The 19,221-nt window shown below is 41.3% G+C and overlaps 1 protein-coding gene across 2 annotated transcripts in view; it reads left to right on the forward strand.

Annotated features, from left to right (window-relative positions):
- TMEM212 (transmembrane protein 212) overlaps positions 1-19,221 on the forward strand; it is a 55,063-nt gene that overhangs the window by 12,614 nt on the left and 23,228 nt on the right. For both annotated transcript variants that reach the window (XM_019946308.3, XM_004319396.4), the window contains exon 1: positions 1-19,213. This exon is cut by the window's left edge and continues 12,614 nt beyond it. In XM_019946308.3, the coding sequence (XP_019801867.1) occupies positions 19,055-19,213 (159 nt within the window). In that variant the 5' untranslated portion in view covers positions 1-19,054. The remainder of the gene's footprint in view (positions 19,214-19,221) is intronic.

Here is a 19,221-nt window from a genome sequence, read left to right on the forward strand (position 1 = left end):
TCACCAGTGAAGCCATCAGGTCCAGGACTTTTCTTTTTGGGGAGATTTTTGATTACTGATTCAATCTCCTTATTAGTCTTGGGTCTATTCAGATTTTCTATTTCTTCGTGATTTAGTCTTGGTAGGTTTTGTGTTTCTAGGAATTTGTCCACTTCATCTAGGTTATCCAATTTTTTGACATGCAATTGTTCTTAGTGCTCTCTTATCTCTGTAGAATCAATAGTAATGTCCCCACTTGCATCTCTAATTAGGTAATTTGAGTCTTCCTCTTTTTTTCTTAATCCAGCTAAAGTTTTGTCAATTTTGTTGATCTTTTCAAAGAAGCAACAATTAGTTTCATTGATTTTATCTATTGTTCTTTTATTCTCTATTTCACTTATCTCTGCTCTAATCTTCATTTCTCTCCTTCTGCTGGCTTTGGGTTTATTTTGTTATTTACTATTTCCTTAGATTTTAAAGTTATGTTGTTGATTTGAGATCAGAAATTGTCTACTTTTTTCTTAGCATTTACAGTAGCCAAAAATGAGAACCCTGAGCCTACTCACACACAAACTCTAAACATTAGAAAAGCAGATTTCAAAAAATATTTAGAGAAATTTTGACATGATTGCATAACAAGAGACTCTTCAAGGAATGTTCCTGGAGTTTCCTAGCCCTCTAAAGCATAGATAGAAAAGATAGAAAGAGGGAACCAAAACCAAAAGAGGAAGAATTTTGTTAAAAGGGCTCAAGCCCTGATTAAGTGGAGACTCATGACAAATACTAAGTTCAACCTTAAAAGGCTATTTTATAGGGACTTCCCTGGTGATGCAGTGTTTAAGAATCCTCCTGCCAATGCAGGGGACACAGGTTCGATCCCTGGTCTGGGAAGATCCCACATGCCACAGAGCAACTAAGCCCGTGTGCCACAACAACTGAGCCTGCACTCTAGAGCCCACAAGCCACAACCACTGAGCCCACGCACTGCAACTACTGAGCCTGCATGCTGCAACTACTGAAGCCCACGTGCCTAGAGCTTATGCTCCACAACAAGAGAAGCCACCGCAATGAGAAGCCCGCGCACACTGCAACGAAGGGTAGCCCCCGCTCGCCGCAACTAGAGAAAGTCTGTGCACAGCAACGAAGACCCAACGCAGCCAAAAAAAAAGAAAGACTATCTTATAAAGCAATGGTTGGAACAAGAAATAGGAGGAAGAAGAGATGAAGCCAGTAGAGATGCAAAAAGAAAGCAGAAGTATTTAATTTCCATTTTAGCCTGTCTTTATCTAAGGGAGTAACTTTCAAGCTAAAAAATTGAGAACAACCACAAGGGTTAAGGCTAAGATAAGTGAAGAATCAGATAGGAAGAGAACTCTTAGCTCCTCCTAAGTTTTGGATTCTAAACACAGATGCTTGACATTCCAGTTCACTAAAAACATTGTAGATGCAATTGCAGAATCTGTGCTTGGTAACATTTGCAGAGTCATGGAGAAGATGAAAATCACCAGAATACTGGAAAATAAAAACTGATATCCAAGTTTTCAGCAAGAAAGAAAATGTAACTCAACAAAGAAAGTATACTTTGGCATACTGATTGTACTTGATATTATAGATTTGGGTCCCATCTAAGTCCACTAATTCCTCTTAACCATTTTAGAATATCTGCAACTGGCCCATACAAATAATATTTCTACTAGTTTAACAAATATTTATTAAGGGCTGCCTTTTATTTTTAACCTTGTAACTTTTGCATGTAATCCATACTCATAAACAGGAGGGCCACAAACATTTTCAAACTGCAGATGAAATCATTTCAAAGAGTTGTCAAAAAGAGGGATAAGTTTTTATTATGTGAACATGGTTCCCCAATCCCACAGTGGCCTCCTTCCATCAGGCTGCACTGAATAGAGTAGCATTACAGGAGTGCAAGACACATGATATTGTTCTGTGAGTATTTCAGGATGAGAAGTTTGTTTAGAGGGCAACAGAGCACCATAAGAAGGCCCCAGAGGTAGGTTTAGTGTTGGAGCTAATGAGGCAAAAAAGATAAAACACAGCACACCAGAGTATGAATAACCAGTACATTTGCAGTTGGGGAGCTGGCCAAGGGTACAGGAGAGATGGCAGGGTTGGAGTTAATTAGCTTGAAGTGTTAATAGCTCTCTTATGTAGAGTTATTTCCATGCAGGTGCAAACTGTTGCTCCTGATGGTATCTTAGGCCTGTGGTTGCTGGCAGATGGTAGTGGACTTTGTCAAATGTTTCAAATGTTACAAGAACAAAATTGATCAAGGTGTGAATGTGCCTAGTCAACTTCCTCACCTTTGTGACTTGTAATTAGGAAAATGAGTGGGAAGGAACCAGGCAGGAGAGATAGATATAAAAGAAGAGAGGACTCAGACAGAGAGGCTAAGCTATCTACAAAATGAAGATCTAGGAGACAGTGGGGAAGAGAAAGGAAGAAAACTTGTGTGGGAAATGGAGTAGAGGGAAAGTGTCAGAGCACGGAGCCAAGAGGAGGATCCGGTGCGGCTGCACGAAAGGGCTTGAGCTCTGTGTTGCTGGGGGTATGAATTGGAACCCTTTTTATGGTCTTTGTGATATACAAATATCAGAAATCTTCTAAAATTACTCTTTGTTGTTGTTGGACTGTAATTCTTTTTTTTTTTTTTTTTTTTTTTTTTTTTTTTTGCGGTACGCGGGCCTCTCACTGTTGTGGCCTCTCCCGTTGCGGAGCACAGGCTCCGGACGCGCAGGCTCAGCGGCCATGGCTCACGGGCCCAGCCGCTCCGTGGCATGTGGGATCTTCCCGGACCGGGGCACGAACCCGTGTTCCCTGCATCGGCAGGCGGACTCTCAACCACTGCGCCACCAGGGAAGCCCTGGACTGCCATTCTTTAACAATGACTGTGTGAACTGAGCTACATAGAACCCTAAGATTTATTAGGGTTTCATAATTTTGATGAAAAGGTTACTGAAGTGGGAATTCCAGAGATAGCGAAGGGAAGACATAGTTAGACCTATATATTTTTTTTTACTCCATGCAGGAATTAATAAGGCTGTTCAGTGACCTCAGGGCAATGGACCTCTAAAGAGATGATTTCCCAATATTTGAGAAAAGGGTTTGCTTGTAATTGGGGGGCACATAAAAGAAGACAAACAGAAAAATGAGCTACACGGTCAGTTTGCAAAAGAAACTTAAAGATGGCAAATAAATAAATGAAAAAGTATTTAACCTCGCTGGACGTTTTAAAGTATAAAAATAAAGCACAGTAAGATATCGGAGCTCGTGTGCACCCGAGGAGGAAAAACTGTATGGAACAAAACAGCGCTCCAGCTCAGTGCTGTCTGAGCAGATGTTGAGCTGCCAAGGGATGGGAGGGCTGAGGGCACCGGGACTCAGAACAGTGGGGAGGTTGGCCTTCAGCGGTGGAGCCTTGGAAGGGGGGGGTGAGAAGGGCTTCAGTAGATTTCTAGCTGTGGGGATGGTAGCAGCACCTCAGTGTGGCAGAGACCAGGCAGCTGCAATGGCAGAGCCTTGGGCTGACAAGTACCCAGAGGTATAGAGGTGTAAGTGTACAGTACAGCTATAGATAAATACACATGTATATGATGATATATGTATACATGTTGAAGGGGGTTTTTTGGAGGGCAGTTGGCAATGGTTTTACTTGGGCCTCAAATTCATTCAACACAGATAGGGCTTTGGGCTGATGAAATCTGAGTTACCTGTTCCTCCAATATCATTTGGGCCATTGAAGAGAGAGGGCTGTGTCACGTGTGAAAAAGCCTTGGCCACAGAGGGGTATAACTTGCAAGACAATTGGCCACTACCGACTGGTGGTTTCCACTGGGCATCGGCGAGAACACCTGGGCACTGACTTGGCACCCAGGTGGCTCCCTGGTGCAGATGAGCGGCTGGGGCCATGTCCTCTTGAACTCCGGCTGCTCCTGACTATGTAAGTCCAAGTCTACACCTCAGTCGTCCTTGACTTACTCTGACCTGTTTCAAGAATAATCACTCTACAAGTATGCACGCAGACATTTCTGTTTAAGAGTTAGTCTTGCAGCGTTTGATCTTAAAGGTCAAAATTCTCTTACCCTTTTTTTTCCAGGTTTTGTTGTACCCATATACTCTTAAAGTGCCAGGTGACTATTATCCAGTTACTTGATCTGGGGGATGGGAAGGCACAGAGTGAATGTCAGAGGGGATTGAATAAGGTATGTGCATGGAGAGGAGGGAGAGAGAGGAGTGGACACGGAAGGAGCAAGCTGAAAGGAAGTTACCAAACTGTTTACAGTGGTAGGTGGTGAGATTTCATATGGCTTTGTTTTCTTCTTTATGCATTTATTTTAAAACCCTGTTTACAGGGGGCTTCCCTGGTGGCACAGTGGTTGAGAGTCCCCCTGCCGATGCAGGGGACGCGGGTTTGTGTCCCGGACCGGGAGGATCCCACATGCCGTGGAGCGGCTGGGCCCGTGAGCCATGGCCGCTGAGCCTGTGCTCCACAACGGGAGAGGCCACAACAGTGAGAGGCCCGCGTACCGCAAAACAAACAAACAAACAGAAAAAACAAAAAAAAAACCAAACCCTGTTTACAAAGAGCCTCTTATTACTTTTATAAGCAGAAAACTACTCATGAATATTATTTTGCTCAGATGAGGAAGTTCAGATGAGCCAGCAAGGGTTTCCTCAGAATTAGTTATCATAAACAAGCCTGATGTAATATTTGGCTAGAGCTACTGGTAAATTAGGAGAATACATATACATGGTATTTCTGATTATTTTATTATGTGGAACCAAAACTGATTGAATAATCACTCCCCAAAAGTGTTTCTAGTAATGTGTGATTATCAGCCTGGAACAAGACCTTTAGCAGATTGCCGCAGGATTCCAGGTAGCTTCATCTAAATAAAGTAGATGGCAGTAACAAATTTGTCTTTATTAAGTTTGCAGAGGGAAACTGAGGGAAAATATCAGAATCAAGATTCACACTGATTTCAGTAGAATAGGAGAGTGGGTGAACATTACCAAGAAATTAAGGAGCGATAAGTGTCCAGTTCGACAAATCAGTGCTGTATATATGGCATGGGAGATGCCTGAAGAGCTGGTACAGTAACACACCTGAGAGCTTCAGCTGACTGCAAGCTCAGTAAGACCTAAGAGTGCTGCCTGCCTGGCCCAAAGCTACCATGATGTTAGGCAGTGTTAATAAAAATGTCACATGTGGAACAGGTAGACAGTATTCCCTCATTCTCTAATTAGATGACAACCCTTTTTACTTGTATATTTGTGCTCTAATTGGCCCAGTTTCATTGAATGGGGGAGGGTGGGGGAAGAAGAGATGTTCCTCATCCCAGAGAATTTGGGAGACATTCTTCAGTGCCAGGTGAGCAATGCTATGACTGCTGGTGTCTTTGAAGTTCACACACTTCTTCAGACCCAATACTTAGATCAGCTAAAGACTAAATACTTTACGCAATTTCCCTAACTTGCAATTTCCTCCTCTATGAGAGTATTGGTGAAAAAATATTGCATAAGGACTTTCAAAAATCGTTAGCACTAAACTTATTTCTGAAGTCCAGGCCACAGTTGAATTTAAGATTGATGGATAGGGACTTCCCTGGCAGTCCATTGGTTAAGACTTCACCTTCCAATGCAGGGGTGCAGGTTCAATTCCTGGTCAGGGAGCTAAGATCCCACATGCCTCGGGGCTGAAAAACCAAAACATAAAACAGAAACGGTATTGTAACAAATTCAATAAAGAGTTTAAAAATGATCCACATTAAAAAAAAATCTTAAAAAAAAAAAAGATTGATGGATAGAAAAAGTTTTTCTCCTTTCATTTACTAAAACCATAAACTTAGATTTGGTCCTAGGCAGAGAAGCTGTTTTTTGCAATGACATGTCCTATAAGAGGAGCTTATTGGCTGGCTTGATTGATATCGATTGTCTGTTTGCAAATAGTCTTTAAGCTGGCATCTAGATATGCCCTGATTTAGTCATCTTGTTATGAAATTTGCAGTGTATTTAGCTATGAATAATTATAACCAAGTAGATAATAAACTTCTTACAGACAGGAAACATGTACCTTTTAGAATTTTCATTTCCAGTCCTTTTCTTTCATCCTTTTAAAATTTCTTTCTTTCTTCTTTTCCTTCTTTCCTCCTCCCTCCCTCCCCCCACCTCCTTCCTTCCTCTTCCCACCCTCCCGCCATCCCTTTCCTCCTATCTTTCTGTAGCTAAGCACCAAGCAGTTGGTGACTGACAGTGAGAGCCCCAATCTTTATATAACTGAGGGCCCCCAGGCCAGCCTAAACTGTTGCAAATTCAGACAAACCTAGGGAGGTTCCAGGGCCAGCTGTATGTGTACGAGGCTGTGGACTCCCCTGGGGAAGAAGACTCACAAGGAAGGAGAGTCAAGGCCAGAGGCCTGGTCCAAAGATAATGGACTAGATCATACTGCAGCTATCTGCCAAGGACATGCAGCAGCTGGAGCATCACCTCAGCTGCTGGATGAAGGCACAGGGCACAGGGCCGCCTAGAGGCAGCTGGAGGAAATGAATGGAGGAGCCTCTGCTGCAAGAATAGCAGACTCCCAGAGGGAGACAGGAAACATTCTCCTGCAGAATTGGGGCAGAGTCCTACAATTCTACAGGCAGGAGTAAAGTCACAGGAAAATAGTGTTGCCCAGGGATTCAGTGTTTTGAAGTATTTTGAAAAAAATCTGAAGAGGAAACCGATGCACTTCAAAGAGCATCTTTCTTTATCATTCATCATGAGGAAGTGCCGATAAAAGGTAACTCACCTGTGCTAGAGTGTCCTCTGTTTAAAAACACCACATTTACCACATCAGGGAGAAACTACTGATTGCTCATTCCAAAGTTACTTTGATGTGGGTATTCAAAAGGAAGGCTTTTGCTCACTGAAAGTGCACCCCCAAAATGTTGCGAACCTCTCCTTTAAGGAAATAGAGCACAAGGTTTGTCTAACTGAAATAATTACATTTTAAAAAGCATAATTAAATCTATGTTGTAAATACTTCTTTTATTTGACGCAAATGTACGTGCTCTTTGAAATGTCTTTTTTATAATTACTGCCTTCTCTAACCAAGAATTAACAAGAAATAAGTAAGCAGATTGGGGGGAAATTTTTATTTCTATTATTATTATTAAAACACATAAAATGAATTCTTCAAGTGTGTGTGAGCTTAGCTGGTATTAAGCAAACATCTCTAGGCTTTAATAATGCTAGACTTTAATAAGCTTTTTAGTAGCACCTTGTAATAATGCGGTCCCCACATTTTCTGATTTGTGAATATCACAGCTGTACGTCAGCTTACACATCCCCAGGCTGCAGCTCAGGCCAGCTCTGTCCCTACTGTGAGCATTAAAAGCCTATGCTTTATCATTGGCCTAAAAATGCATATAATTGGATTCTATAATGTTTTCTAGATTTTTTTTCTTTTTGCTATATCAAGAAGGAGGAAAAAATGTAAATTGCATGTGGCCTGAAATGGACCTCTTCTGAGGATCGCGACTTGCGTTAACTGTGCATAGCCTTGCCTCTGGTACACAGCACGTGTGCCCATTTCAATATTTACAAAATGTATTATTAGGAAACATAGAATAATAAAACATGAAATGAGGCCAAAAGGTAGGAATTTAACGTAGAATAATAAAACATGAAATGAGGCCAAAAGGTTGGAATTTAGCTTTTATTTTGCTTTAGATAGAGAGATTTTGTCTCAATCTTGGAATGAACTTGAACGTTAGAGGTGGTTAAGCTAGGCTGGAAACAATTTTTAAGCAGGAACAGGACCCATGTTCACCTCTTTGGAATCATGCAGATGGAACCTGCTTGGAGGATTGAAAGGGATGGAAGAGATTAGTAGGTGACATTAGAAGAGCCCATACAGCAGAATTTTTTTTTAAGCTTTGGTTAATTTAGTCTTAAGAAAAACGAAGGGTAAGCATTTTGTAATTTGTGTGTGTGTGTGAATGGTAAGTGTATTTTCATAGCTCTTACTGTTCTTATCCACTACGCACACACCCACAGACTTACCTATAAATGGTCCATGTAGACGTGGGTCTGACTAGAGATGGCAGAAATTTCCTCGGCACCTACTGGCCTCTCCGTCCTGCCATTCACTAAACATTGATTTCCAAAATGGATTCTTTCAGAAATTCTTCCCCCTCTCCCCTTTGGAGAAAATAGATAATTCTCTTAACACGTAAACATCTTCCTACCCCAAGTTTACAAGAACATGGATCAGGAGTTTGACCTATTACTTTGGAAAAATTGCCCATCTTTAATATGGAGCCTGACAGAAGAAGTGCAAAACTAATAGTGGAAACTATTTTACATTATCACTGAGGCTGTAAGGGGTGGGGAAAGGAGAACCACTGTGAAGAGAGAATTGGGAGAAAAAGTAGAGTTTACTCTGTTTTTAAATATCCTAAGTGAATATGGTATAAAAACCACAAAGTATAGTTTTATCCTCAAAGGATGTAAAGAAAACAGAATCCTCAGAAAAGAAGAGCTGCGTTTGTGCTAGGGAGAGAGCTGAAAAGTATATTTTGTAAGAAAGTCAAATTTCAACCAAGGACTCAGTTTTTTCAGCCTGAAGCCCAAACTATAAAAATTAGAAGAAACCCTCTCTTTAGGACTAGATTGAAGGATTTACACTATGGATCCCAGCAGCTAGCTTTGCATGAACTGTTGCTCTCTCTCTTTGCTCTAAGCTCTGATTAGAGCGTGATGACGACTCTCCCACTCTGGGCTTCAGGCTGCCACTTTCCTTTTTGATAAAAACCTAGGGCTGTTATTAACATCGTTGACCGATTATTGGTCTTACAAATAGTTATTGGTAAATATCAAAACTGAGAAATAACATTTAGCAACAATATACTAGACATTGTTTTGTTACATATATCCCTAAGATTTAAAATTCAGATTAGATAAGTATAGCATATGTAACTTGCAGAATTTGGAACATTTATGCTGAGGTTTATACCAAATTGACCCAAGTTGAAAGAACCAAGTAATGATGTTGAAGAGTCACACTTAACAGCTGAATTTTTTTTTTTTTTTTTGCGGTACACGGGCCTCTCACTGTTGTGGCCTCTCCCATTGCGGGGCACAGGCTCCAGACGCGCAGGCTCAGTGGCCATGGCTCACGGGCCCAGCCGCTCCACTGCATGTGGGATCTTCCCAGACCGGGGCACGAACCCGTGTCCCCTGCATCGGCAGGCGGACTCTCAACCACTGCGCCACCAGGGAAGCCCAACAGCTGAATTTTATACCCTTTAAAACTTACAGGTGAATTGAAAATTTGCTCTCTTCCTAAACTATAAACTTCTTGAAGCATGACCTGTCTGTCCTTGTGGTATTATCATTCAACTCTGAACAACTGAACTAATCTATGTAATGATTCATCTGTCACTAGAGGGGGTTAAAGTATTTCTGTCCTCTGTTGTCACGGAGAAAGAAATATTCTAGAAAGTTGTCCTTTCTCCCACTTAGTATGTGTGGGAGTATTAAACCTCAAATAGAACAGTGGTAAACTTTTTTTTCATATTTTGTTTTTCTATAAACAAACTTTATCTGTGGCCTTGTAGCAGATGGTCAGTTCCAGGAAACACACAGCTAACAATGTCATTCCCCTTGTATTGCACACAATATAAAAACAGAGTTTAAGTAAATATTTGAATTAGGACAATTTGAAAAAGTTAGCTTTGGAATAGCCTTTCCCTGGCATGTATTGATCACTTTTTTCCAGAGTGGCTGTTTCAGTAGATTCAGTATGCTATACCTACGTCATTTAAATGAAGCTTGTTCAACATAACATATAATATAGTAGCAGAGCATAATCTTAGAAACAGCATTTGCAGAATGGAACTCAAATTAGGAGGTTCAATTCCTGCTGCGTATCAAAGAAAAGCTGGTCTATAAATAGCAGTAGAGCAACACCTAGTGCTAAACGCAGATATAGCAGAAAGATCATCGGTCGCAACTGGCTTTTTAAATTTAAGGTTAATGTTGCAATTGGATGGCTCTTTATCTTGGTATTTTAACCATGGAATTATTCTGTGAAATGACAGGCATGGACCAGCGGATCTCTAAGGTTCTTTTAGACTCTGTCTGTGATCGTCCAGTTGGGTTATTACCATGTACTTTTCATTCTCATTGCCCCACATTCTTCTTAGTGAACTTGTCCATTAGATAAAGGAGGGTTGCTTAAGCCTAGCTTTTATCTTTTATGTCTATTAGCTTTCTGTGGATAGTGAGGAAGAACTAGAAGGGTTTATGTACTGGGACAATGCTATGCAGAAGTTTCAAGAAATTACCTTTCTCCTTTTTAAAAAATAAATAAATAAATAACTAGGGCAGGATATCTGTACTGTTGAAAAAGGAAAGTGTGGGCCTTTGTATACAAAAATGATACCATCATCTGCTAATGGTAGGTCATGTTTCTACTATGCTACCCAACTCCTTATGTCATAAGGATGCACTTAGTTTATTAGTTACCCTATCTCAGAAAAGATCACAATATCATCTGTATGAAAATACAATAGAAGCATAAGTTTGCGTAGCCAGATTCTCCCAAGTGAAAGTTTGCTATGTCTTTGTTATTTCATTTTTCTACAGATTAGGAGAAAATACTTTTTATCTATGGAAAGTGGTCAGATAAAGAAATAGATAAAGCCTTTGAATATGCAGAGATCCATAAAATCACTATGTTAGATAGATCACTGTGAACATGAACCACTTTAAAAGTTGGCATCATCAGTGGATTAAAGAAGTACACACAAGAGCTTTCTCTCAGAGGCGGAAGTTCTTGCTGGACTCAGGCCGTTAGTCTGTGACCTTGTGTCTTCCTCTGTTTAACACAGGGTCATGGGCAGTATGTCCCGTGCTGGTTCAGCCAGGCCAAAAGAATCCCAGAGTGGGTGACTTCAGAGTGCCTCTCCCATATACCTACCTACAATGCAGAAGTGTCACAGTGCAGTCTCACAACTGGGTGAGCTAACCCAGAAGATTTTCCTTGTGTTTCTGTGTGGATTTTCATGGAGAACAGGAGAGATTTAAGGTACCAAGAAATTAAATCTTTTTACGTGAAGGCCTCAGGAGCTAGCTTTCACAGCAAATGGTCTGGATAAACTAGCGATTGTGATAAGCAGTGACTTCATAAATTCATTCATTCATTCATTCATCAGTACTTTCTAAACATCTCCTGTGGGCCAGGCATTGCTCATGGCTCTGGGATGCAGCAGTGAACAAAACAAAGTACTGGCTTCACAGAGCTTTCATTCTAGCTGGGAAGATACACAGTAAACAAGTAAGCCAGGAAGCTAGGGAGAATAAATCAGGTAGTCATAAGTAAGCTCAGAAAAGAGATGGAGAAACAGATTGGTGAGGGATGGCCTGTGATGAGGGGCCCTTTGAGCAGAGAGCTTGATGAAGTGAAGGAGTGAATCCGTTGTCTGTACCATGCTTAGCTCATGTTGCTTTCCTGTATTTTAAAATATATAGAAAATTGAGGCTGCTGATGTTTTAACTGTTGCTTGGAAAACAGAGTAGGGACTTTGGTTCCTGACCAATCAGAAACTAGTTGAGAGAGGCTCACCCTATCTAGTGACTCTTGGCCAGTGAATGGGGATTTGCCTTTGAGTTTTCTGCCACATCCGGATCCTCGTTAAATTCTCATCTCTTCCGCCAGGAACTCCATGCCTGAGATGTTTGTTACCAGTTCCCTCCCAGCTTTTCATCCCTTTTCAAGAAGCTGGGAAAGAAGAGTGATTAGGTTTTATGTTCCCTCAATCCTTGCCCTCCTTAGCCTCTGCTGTGTTTGTTGACAAGTTTTCATTATTTTATGACACAGTCACCAGAGCTGGGCTGAGATCACCGGTTTGTTACTTGGAGTCTTTTAATTATCCAGCTGGTGGATGTTGGCTCCCAGTTACTGGTTATTTGTGTGCCGCGAGGGTCAAAGTGAGGCCTCCTTGGAGGAATTCTGGGGGAAATCTGTCCAGCAAGAATCCAATTAGCCAGTCAGTACACAGCATGCAGTGTTTATTACATGCCCATTGTTTGTACCAGATAGAGGGGGATCTAGTTGGAAGTTTCCAGTCCTCAAGGAGATAACATTCTTAGTGATACAGACTTCTTAAGGACAGGCATTTTGGCCACTTAGGTACTTTTGCTTCTTTGGGATTTATTTTAAGCCATGGAATCTTAGCTATGGAAGGAGTCTTAGAAATTATCTAGTCTAACCTCCACATGTTACTGAGAAGGACACCAAGATTATGAGGTTTTGATTTACTCAAGGTCACACAGCCCTGGTCTCTGTCTACTACACCAGGCTGCTCCTCATAATATTCATTTGTTTTAGCCCACACCCCCTCAAGCAGATGTTCAGGAACATTCCATACAGCAACCATCCCAGTCTATCTCCACATCAAGGGCAAGAGCCCCGACATGAAGCACTGCAGAATGGAAAACTAACCACAGCAACGCTCTAGATAGGAATTCTGGGATTTTCACATCAATACACAGAAATGAAACTTTGGTTTTAGTTCCCTCTTTGTTCTAATTTTTAAAAAAGAAATAGCAAGGAATCTCTTTGTTCGGTTTTTTTATCTTGTTTTTGTTTTTTGTAACTGAGAGTAGAATCAGCAGTTCTAATAACGTCTCCTTTGTGCATCTGCAGCAGCGTCTCCATTCCCATTATGCCCTTGGCTTGAGTACAGCCCTATATGCTTTGGTACTTCATGGTTCAATTTTCAGATGTACGTATGTGCTTTAAAAGATGTGGTACACCTGTATACTGATCTACTAGAGAAAAGCAAAAATTACAAAAAAAAAAAAAAAAATTACAAACGTCAGAGTCAAGTATGCCTAAGTTCCAAACCAGGATTTGACACTAATTAGCTGGGTCACACTTGTTGTTTAACACCCAAGAACCTCAGTTTTGCCATCTGTAAAATGGGAATAATGAAGACACCCATAGAGGGCTTTAGTGAACTCATCCTCACTGTTCCTCCCTCCCTTTTGCCTTTCACATGGGTATAATTGGATCAAAAAGTGTGTTTCGTTTCTCACAGAACAATTTGGTCCTTTCCTCTTTCAAAAATGCTAAGAGAAGGATCTAAATGAATATACGTTTTCCATTTAAGAGGACTTAAAACTTTGTCCCTAAAAGCAACTTTAAAAACAAGCATAATCTGAGAATACTTCCGGATACTTAGAGCAGCTTCTTTCTCCTTCTGCTTTTTTTGCCCTTTCCCTCTATTTATTTCCCTTTTGTCCTCCCTACAAACCACTTTTGTAAAATGTACACGGACGGCCCATGGCTCCCATCACTCCTCTGTCCCGGAGTCAACTCTGTCCAAACCCAGGCTCTGGATCTGAGAGTGACGCAAGAAGCTGGTTTTGGCCTCGGGAATGTTTTCCTCTGTGTTCTGACTTCTCTCTTGTTGTCCTTCTCTCCTCTCCGTCTTTTCCCCACCTCTCTTCCCCAGACACCCCCACTGTTTTCTCTCTTCCTGTTTTCTTAGTTTCTTCCCCTCTCCTTGGTGGCCAAAGCACCAATCAATCACTGCCGCTGTCACAATCGATTCTATCTGTGGCTTCTCTATCTCCATGATAAAACAAGATAGGAGCAGCCTTTCTAAAAGACAGACATCTCCACAGTAGCCTGTGGGAGGCTGCCTGGCTAGTCAAGTCTGCCAGTAAGACCACTTCCTTCCAGCTGCAGGGCTTGGGAGAGCCAACCGACAGCAAGCTGCACAAGTTTGCCGGTGACACACTTGAGTTGTTTTTCTTTGCGAAAACAGAAGAAAATTCTGATAAATTCCAGATGATTTCAAAACACATCTGAGGGTCAGATATACAAAAAGGCAGATAAAATCTGAATTAGGTAAGTACACGTTGAGGCACAAATCTCTATTTAGATCCAAACATCTTGCAGATTGAAAGCCTTTAAATTTGACAATTCCCAGTTAGGGATGATAAAAATTGAACTTTGCTCTCCTTAAACCCCAAGCCATTATGAGAAGGGAGGGTTCACTCAAAGTTGAAGCCGAACAGCTAGTCAAAAGCAGAGGGAAGTGTGCATTATGAATGAGCACTGGAAATGTTTTTAATCCAGTTAAGAACCTGGAATATTTGGAAAGACAAAAAAGTATATGAAAGATACCCATTAGTGTGTCTGCATGAGGGCTGTGTCTTCACGGTATAATCAAACACATCTGTCCATCGTTCCTATGCTAGGAAGACAGGTTCGTCTTGGTGTTGAAGGGGCATTCCTTACACTGTGATCTACATTCGTCAATACTCTCAAGGATTATTGAGCCGCATGACTGGATGTCTGAGTAAAAGTTAGGCCTTTCATTTTTTTGCACATTACTAAAGCCATAGATCTTTTCTTTTTTCCCTTTTGTTCTCCCACCTTTTAATTTGAAATTTTCGAACCTACAGAAAGGCTGGAAGAAAGCATAAAGAACACTAACGTACCTAGTCACCAATTGGACGTTCTCTTACGTAACTGTAATGCCATTCATACTCCCAAGACACTTAACGTTGATGCACTAGTGTTATCTAATAGAAACTCCAGGTTTATATTTCCCCAATTGTCCCAGTAACTTTTTTATTATCTTTCATGACATGGACAGTTTTGAAGAGTCCAGGCTAGTGCTTTGTAAAATGTCCCAGTAATCTGAGTTTGACTGTAACTTTGTGATTAGATTCAAGCTATACATTTTTACCAGAAGTGCTACACAGGTAATTGTATCATATCAGGAGGCAATGCATCATATCAGGAGGCGGTGAGGTCGGTTTGCCCTGTTGTTGGTGACTTAAAGTTTGATCACTTGGTTAAGATGGTGACTTAACCTTTATCCTGGTTAAGATATTTTCCATTGTAAAGGTATCCATTGTGCTTGAATCAGTTGCTGCACTGAGGTTAGCAGGGTATTAATTTTCTAATTTTTTCATTCCTTTTTTTTTTTTTTTTTCTCGGCACGCGGGCCTCTCACCGTTGTGGCCTCTCCCGTTGCGGAGCACAGGCTCCGGATGCTCAGGCTCAGTGGCCATGGCTCGCGGGCCCAGCCGCCCCGCGGCATGCAGGATCTTCCCGGACCGGGGCACGAACCCATGTCCCCTGCATCGGCAGGCAGACTCTCAACCACTGCGCCACCAGGGAAGCCCTTTCATTCCTTTTTGTATATATCAGATGGAATCCTCAGTACAGAACCCAGGTCTTTTTTTTTTTTAATTGAAATATAGTTGATTTACAATGTTGTGTTAACTTCTGCTGTACAGCAAAGTGATTCAGATAGATAGATAGATAGATACATAGATAGATAGATAGATATTCTTTTCTGTTATGGTTTATCACAGGATATTGAATATAGTTCCCTGTGCTGTATAGTAGGACCTTGTTGTTTATCCATCCTATATATAATAGTTTGCATCTGCTAATCCCAAACTCCCAAACCATGCCTCCCCCACCTCCTCTCCCCCTTGGCAACCACAAGTCTGTTCTCTATGTCTGTGTGTCTGTTTCTGTTTCATCCATATGTTCATTTGTGTTGTATTTTAGATTCCACATATAAATGATATCATATGGTATTTGTCTTTCTCTTTCTGGCTTACTTCGCTTAGTATGATAATCTCTAGGTCCATCTATGTTGCTGCAAATGGCATTATTTTATTCTTTTTTTTGTAGCTGAGTAATATTTCATTGTATATATGTACCATGTCTTCTTTATCCATTCCTCTGTCGATGGACACTTAGGTTGTTTCCGAGTCTTGGCTATTGTAAATAGTGCTGCTATGAACATAGGGGTGCATGTATCTTTTCAAATTATAGCTTTGCCTGGGTATATGCCCAGGAGTGGGATTGCTGGATCATCTGGCAACTCTATTTTTAGTTTTTTGAGGAACCTCCACACTGTTTCCAAAGTGGCTGCACCAGTTTACATTCCCACTAACAGTGTAAGAGGCTGGAACCCAGGTCTCTCTGATGCCAAAGCCCATGCTCTTTCTGCTAGAGGAGCTACCTCTCTAATGTGCAAACAAATGAAGGTAGTCACCTGAAGCTCCTGGGGAGATAAAGCATTTTCTTTCCATCTCTTGTTTAGAGCTCCATTTTCTTTTATCTTGGCAAAATGGAACCCCTTCTGTGGCTTTGAAACTTACTTTAAAAAAAACCCTAAGACTTGAGCACACACAGAGCTGTTATTCCTAGGGCTCACGTGTGAAGGAGTGTATCTAGAGAGGTGGAGAATGTCCAAATCAGCTTCTCCCTCTCAGCATCACTGACGTTATCCCATCTATCTGGGGGTCCAGAGTACATTTCCTTTTCTTTCTTTTTTTGCAGGGGGTGGGTGGGTAAGTGTTGGAATCAAAATGTCAGTTTGTTGGGGACTTTTTGGGGTTTTTTTCCAGTGGCAAAGCTGGATTGAAGAGTTTGGTAGAACTTCTACCATTCTTCCCTGTGCCAAGATGGTGAGGGGGAAGGAAGGATCTGCAAAGCAGCCTGCAAAGACCTTGACAAACACCACCTCCACCAGGGATTACAGACTGGCCTTCCAGTAAGTTAGTGCCAAATGGGAGGGAGGGGCCCTGGAGGGGCAGGGACCCTGTGAGCCTCCCTGGCTGCCAGACACTGGGAACAGGAGATGTGGCCCAGCTGAGAGGAAGCCCGGGCCAGGGGCAGAATTACATTTTCTCTTCTTTGCCGGTAGCTGCCCTTCCTGAAAGTCTTCTTGCGTTAATGAAATCAGTGTAGAAAGATTTCCTACAGCAGGGAAAACACACAGAGAAATCCCTAGTTCTCCCTCTGTCCCTTCTTTTGTTATAATAAGTGGCGACGACTTTCCTAATCACTAATAAATTCAGGTTTACAGGTCACAGTGACAGAGTCAGGGTTAGTGTTACAGTGTCACAAACACCAACCCCCCCCCCCAGATTAAAACAAAACATATTCCCTTTGTTTGACATCTTTGTACTGTTTAACATGAGTATTTCAACAGTCTTTATTTTCCAAACACGCAAACGGGAGAGAGTGATCTGACCCGCAGTATATTGACATACCATGTAGCTATAACCTTGAGATAAAAAGTAAAGGAAAAAGTCAAAACAGCTCAAACCAAATACTAACACAAGCACGTCTTTCTTCAGTCCAGAAGGCTTGCCTCTGTAACAAGGGAACACACTGACATTAGTACACACTGACCGTGGTGCCCACGCACAGATCCAGATGGCTAACCCATGGGGCCCCAAATGCGAAGCTGGGAAGTTGAATGTATTCGTTAATTAATTTGACAAGTGTGTCCTAAGTATCTACTTTGGGCTAGACATGTTTCTAGGTGTTGGACATGTCATACATCAAGGGGATTTATAAGACGTACAAGCCCTCTGCTCTTGTGGAACTTACCTAGTGGCATTGGGGGAAAAAAAATATCAGAGACTACACTCCCACAATGTTAAGAGGAGATGATGGAAAATAACAACTATAGCAGAAAGCCTGAGCTGGTTTCCTGAATTCTGTATATCCAGGAATGCAACTTCTTCAAAATCTGGGTCACACTGTGGAAAGACAGTAAGACAGAGAGGAAATGGCGGAGAGTCAGAGAGAAGCTTCACTCCTCACCGTACATGGGAGGGTCCTTTGGGAGCTTTTACCAGCTTTTACCAAACCTAATGTCCATAAGACGACGGATAAGAGAAACAGTGAAGACTGTGCCTTTGTCCCATACTGAAAGAACTCCAAAGATGCAATGTCCCAACGAAATAACAGGTAGCTTCCCAAGCATCTTTGCTATTCGGAGCCCAGCGCTAAGGATTTTACATGTATTGGCTCATTTAATGCTAACAGTCACCACCTGGTGACATAAACACTAACTTTATTCCCATCTCCCATATGAAGAAACAGCCCTAGAAAAGCTAAGCAACTTGCCTTTGCCCAAGGACACATACCTGGTAGAGAGTGGAACCAGAACAGGATCCTAGCTGTGTCTGACTCCAAAATCCATGTTCTAAACCACTACCTTTCCATCCATAAAATTATTTTTCTTAATTTTATTTAAGGGGAAAAAAGGTATTAATATTGCATAGAAATTTAATCAGATCGCTTCAGAAAGTTGTCTGTGTTTTCCAGATGTTATCTTGGAAGGACAGTCAAACATGTCCTCTGAGTCAAAAGCAAATACACACCACTTTCTCAAATGCATGAGAAACTAAGAGATGAACTTCTGCGATTGCTTCAGTGTACGTGAGCCCACCATCTAAATTTTGAATTACGATTCTAGAATGGAGATCAGTATTTTAGTCAACTAATGAATGATTCCTCAAAGTTTATTTTACAACTGCATACATTTCCATCTTTGCCCTTTACTCGATAATTGAATTAATAATAAATTAACTGAGCTGAAGCTGGTTTAGTGAAAACAATGCAGAAGTCCATAATGAAGCTTGTGCCTATTTGGGGATAAATCTGTATCAAAAATTTAAAAATAATTGTAGTAGAATTGAACTTTGAAGCGGGGGAGAGGTCTTGCTTTTGCTTTAAATCACTGAAATTAAATGTAATGAAAAGTGATCAGAGTGCTTATTTTTACTTTGTTTTGTGGGAAATTGTGCTGGGAATGTAGGTCTATTGTGCACAAAGGATGTTGGCTTTATGCTGGAACCACCAGGCAGGTTGAGTTGAGAAACAATTAGCTCAGTCAGCAAGCCTTTGAATCTGATTAAGCCAGGAAGTGGTCACTCCCCAAGACAGAGCAGAATGAAGGGAATGAAGGCGGTAGCCCAACACGAGGAATGATTTCTCTCTCTGAGAAAAACTAGTATTATAATTTATTATGTCAAATTTATGTCAAGGATTATATCACTACATTTTATTATTATTTCACTGAAAACAAATATAATCTTGTTTCCGAGTAGATCAGCAGTCCACATGTGTCATGGCTACTGTCTCTAAGAAACTTCTGTTTATTGAGGCTTGACATACTCTCATGTTTTGGTAACAAAACATCTTTGAGACCTAGGACCCAAGTCACAGAGGAAAATGCAAGGCTTATACAAGACTGCTGGCCGGATTCTCATTACTCTGGGGGCTCTCAGTGTATTTTCTGGAGTTACTGCTGTCTTCCCAGTCTTTTCCTACAAGCTTTGGTTCACAGGATGGAGTGTCTGGATTGCTTGTCCCATCTGGAATGGAGCTTTGGTAAGAAA

Source organism: Tursiops truncatus, chromosome 4, assembly GCF_011762595.2.
Source record: "Tursiops truncatus isolate mTurTru1 chromosome 4, mTurTru1.mat.Y, whole genome shotgun sequence".
NCBI classification, from domain to species: domain Eukaryota; kingdom Metazoa; phylum Chordata; class Mammalia; order Artiodactyla; family Delphinidae; genus Tursiops; species Tursiops truncatus.